The sequence below is a fragment of the Scyliorhinus canicula genome, chromosome 17 (assembly GCF_902713615.1).
Source record: "Scyliorhinus canicula chromosome 17, sScyCan1.1, whole genome shotgun sequence".
NCBI lineage: Eukaryota > Metazoa > Chordata > Chondrichthyes > Carcharhiniformes > Scyliorhinidae > Scyliorhinus > Scyliorhinus canicula.
The window spans coordinates 127,928,291-127,932,038 of NC_052162.1; the positions used below are offsets into that span (position 1 = coordinate 127,928,291).

General features: G+C 50.6%; 1 protein-coding gene across 1 annotated transcript in view; it reads right to left on the reverse strand.

Annotated features, from left to right (window-relative positions):
* The window catches only part of LOC119951742 (large neutral amino acids transporter small subunit 2-like), a 30,456-nt gene extending 27,792 nt beyond the window's left edge, over positions 1 to 2,664 (reverse strand). The window contains exon 1 of the mRNA XM_038775053.1: positions 2,535 to 2,664. Within this exon, the coding sequence (XP_038630981.1) occupies positions 2,535 to 2,611 (77 nt within the window). The 5' untranslated portion in view covers positions 2,612 to 2,664. The remainder of the gene's footprint in view (positions 1 to 2,534) is intronic.
* Positions 2,665 to 3,748: the final 1,084 nt, after the last annotated feature.

Here is a 3,748-nt window from a genome sequence, read left to right on the forward strand (position 1 = left end):
AAACCACAGGGACACACACAACTAAACCACAGGGACATACACACAACGAAACCACAGGGACTCACACACAACTAAACCACAGGGACAGACACACAACTAAACCACATGGACTGACACACAACTAAACCACAGGGACAGACACACAACTAAACCACAGGGGCTCACGCACAACTAAACCACAGGGACTGACACACAACTAAACCACAGGGACATACACACAACTAAACCACAGGGACAGACACACAACTAAACCACAGGGACAGACACACAACTAAACCACATGGACTGACACACAACTAAACCACAGGGACATACACACAACTAAACCACAGGGACACACACAACTAAACCACAGGGACATACACACAACGAAACCACAGGGACTCACACACAACTAAACCACAGGGACAGACACACAACTAAACCACATGGACTGACACACAACTAAACCACAGGGACTGACACACAACTAAACCACAGGGACATACACACAACTAAACCACAGGGGCTCACGCACAACTAAACCACAGGGACTGACACACAACTAAACCACAGGGACATACACACAACTAAACCACAGGGACAGACACACAACTAAACCACAGGGACATACACACAACTAAACCACAGGGACATACACACAACTAAACCACAGGGACTGACACACAACTAAACCACAGGGACATACACACAACTAAACCACAGGGGCTCACACACAACTAAACCACAGGGACATACACACAACTAAACCACAGGGGCTCACACACAACTAAACCACAGGGACATACACACAACTAAACCACAGGGACAGACACACAACTAAACCACAGGGACAGACACACAACTAAACCACAGGGGCTCACGCACAACTAAACCACAGGGACATACACACAACTAAACCACAGGGACAGACACACAACTAAACCACAGGGACAGACACACAACTAAACCACAGGGACAGACACACAACTAAACCACAGGGACTCACGCACAACTAAACCACAGGGACTGACACACAACTAAACCACAGGGACTCACGCACAACTAAGCCACAGGGACATACACACAACTAAACCACAGGGACATACACACAACTAAACCACAGGGACGGACACACAACTAAACCACAGGGACTCACGCACAACTAAGCCACAGGGACATACACACAACTAAACCACAGGGACATACACACAACTAAACCACAGGGACAGACACACAACTAAACCACTGGGACTGACACACAACTAAACCACAGGGACATACACACAACTAAACCACATGGACTGACACACAACTAAACCACAGGGACATACACACAACTAAACCACAGGGACTCACGCACAACTAAACCACAGGGACTGACACACAACTAAACCACAGGGACATACACACAACTAAACCACAGGGACATACACACAACTAAACCACAGGGACATACACACAACTAAACCACAGGGACTCACGCACAACTAAACCACAGGGACATACACACAACTAAACCACAGGGACATACACACAACTAAACCACAGGGACAGACACACAACTAAACCACAGGGACAGACACACAACTAAACCACAGGGGCTCACGCACAACTAAACCACAGGGACATACACACAACTAAACCACAGGGACAGACACACAACTAAACCACAGGGACAGACACACAACTAAACCACAGGGACTCACGCACAACTAAACCACAGGGACTGACACACAACTAACCACAGGGACTCACGCACAACTAAGCCACAGGGACATACACACAACTAAACCACAGGGACATACACACAACTAAACCACAGGGACTCACGCACAACTAAACCACAGGGACTGACACACAACTAAACCACAGGGACATACACACAACTAAACCACAGGGACATACACACAACTAAACCACAGGGACTCACGCACAACTAAACCACAGGGACATACACACAACTAAACCACAGGGACATACACACAACTAAACCACAGGGACTGACACACAACTAAACCACAGGGACAGACACACAACTAAACCACAGGGACAGACACACAACTAAACCACTGGGACTGACACACAACTAAACCACTGGGACTGACACACAACTAAACCACAGGGACATACACACAACTAAACCACAGGGACTGACACACAACTAAACCACAGGGACTGACACACAACTAAACCACAGGGACATACACACGCAATCGGGGCCCAGCGATCTGCGGGCAGGCCTGTGCCGTTGGGTCACTCCTTCCTTCTGCACCGGCCCCTGCAGGGCTCGGCCATGGCCGGCGTGGAGAAGACATCCCCCTGCGCATGCGCTAGATTACGGCGGCCGGTCTGCGCATGCGTGGAACCACGCTGGCGGTTCTGCGCCCCTGTGTTGGGGGGGGGGGGGGGGGATCCGGCGCCTTCCCGGAGCATTCCGTGCCAGGCTTGGTTGGACATTTGGGCAGTCGAAGTGGAACCGGAAACATGGCATTCGCAACCCAACCACCCCTCCTCACCCACAACCCTGATTGCCAAAAGTCAGACGAACGGACCTTGAGGAGGTGAAGAGGGAGCCGTTAACTCCTCCGAAGGTCGACAGCGCCACAGAAATAGGCATAATCCAGGACATCACACCCAACAGCTTCTCCCCGAAGGTCTGAAAAGAGAGAGAGAAGGATTAACTCGGATTGTAGAACGAGGACAGGGAAAGCACGGGGTTAGATACAGAGTAAAGCTCCCTCTACACTGTCCCCATCAAACACTCCCAGGACAGGTACAGCACGGGGTTAGATACAGAGTAAAGCTCCCTTTACACTGTCCCCATCAAACACTCCCAGGGCAGGTACAGCACGGGGTTAGATACAGAGTAAAGCTCCCTCTACACTGTCCCCATCAAACACTCCCAGGACAGGTACAGCACGGGGTTAGATACAGAGTAAAGCTCCCTCTACACTGACCCCATCAAACACTCCCAGGACAGGTACAGCACGGGGTTAGATACAGAGTAAAGCTCCCTCTACATTGTCGCCATCAAACACTCCCAGGACAGGTACAGCACGGGGTTAGATACAGAGTAATGCTCCCTCTACACTGTCCCCATCAAACACTCCCAGGACAGGTACAGCACGGGGTTAGATACAGAGTAAAGCTCCCTCTACACTGTCCCCATCAAACACTCCCACGACAGGTACAGCACGGGGTTAGATACAGAGTAAAGCTCCCTCTACACTGTCCCCATCAAACACTCCCAGGACAGGTACAGCACGGGGTTAGGTACAGAGTAAAGCTCCCTCTACACTGTCCCCATCAAACACTCCCAGGACAGGTACAGCACGGGGTTAGATACAGAGTAAAGCTCCCTCTACACTGTCCCCATCAAACACTCCCAGGACAGGTACAGCACGGGGTTAGATACAGAGTAAAGCTCCCTCTACACTCTCCCCATCAAACACTCCCAGGACAGGTACAGCACGGGGTTAGATACAGAGTAAAGCTCCCTCTACATTGTCGCCATCAAACACTCCCAGGACAGGTACAGCACGGGGTTAGATACAGAGTAATGCTCCCTCTACACTGTCCCCATCAAACACTCCCAGGACAGGTACAGCACGGGGTTAGATACAGAGTAAAGCTCCCTCTACACTGTCCCCATCAAACACTCCCACGACAGGTACAGCACGGGTTAGATACAGAGTAAAGCTCCCTCTACACTGTCCCCATCAAACACTCCCAGGACAGGTACAGCACGGGGTTAGGTACAGAGTAA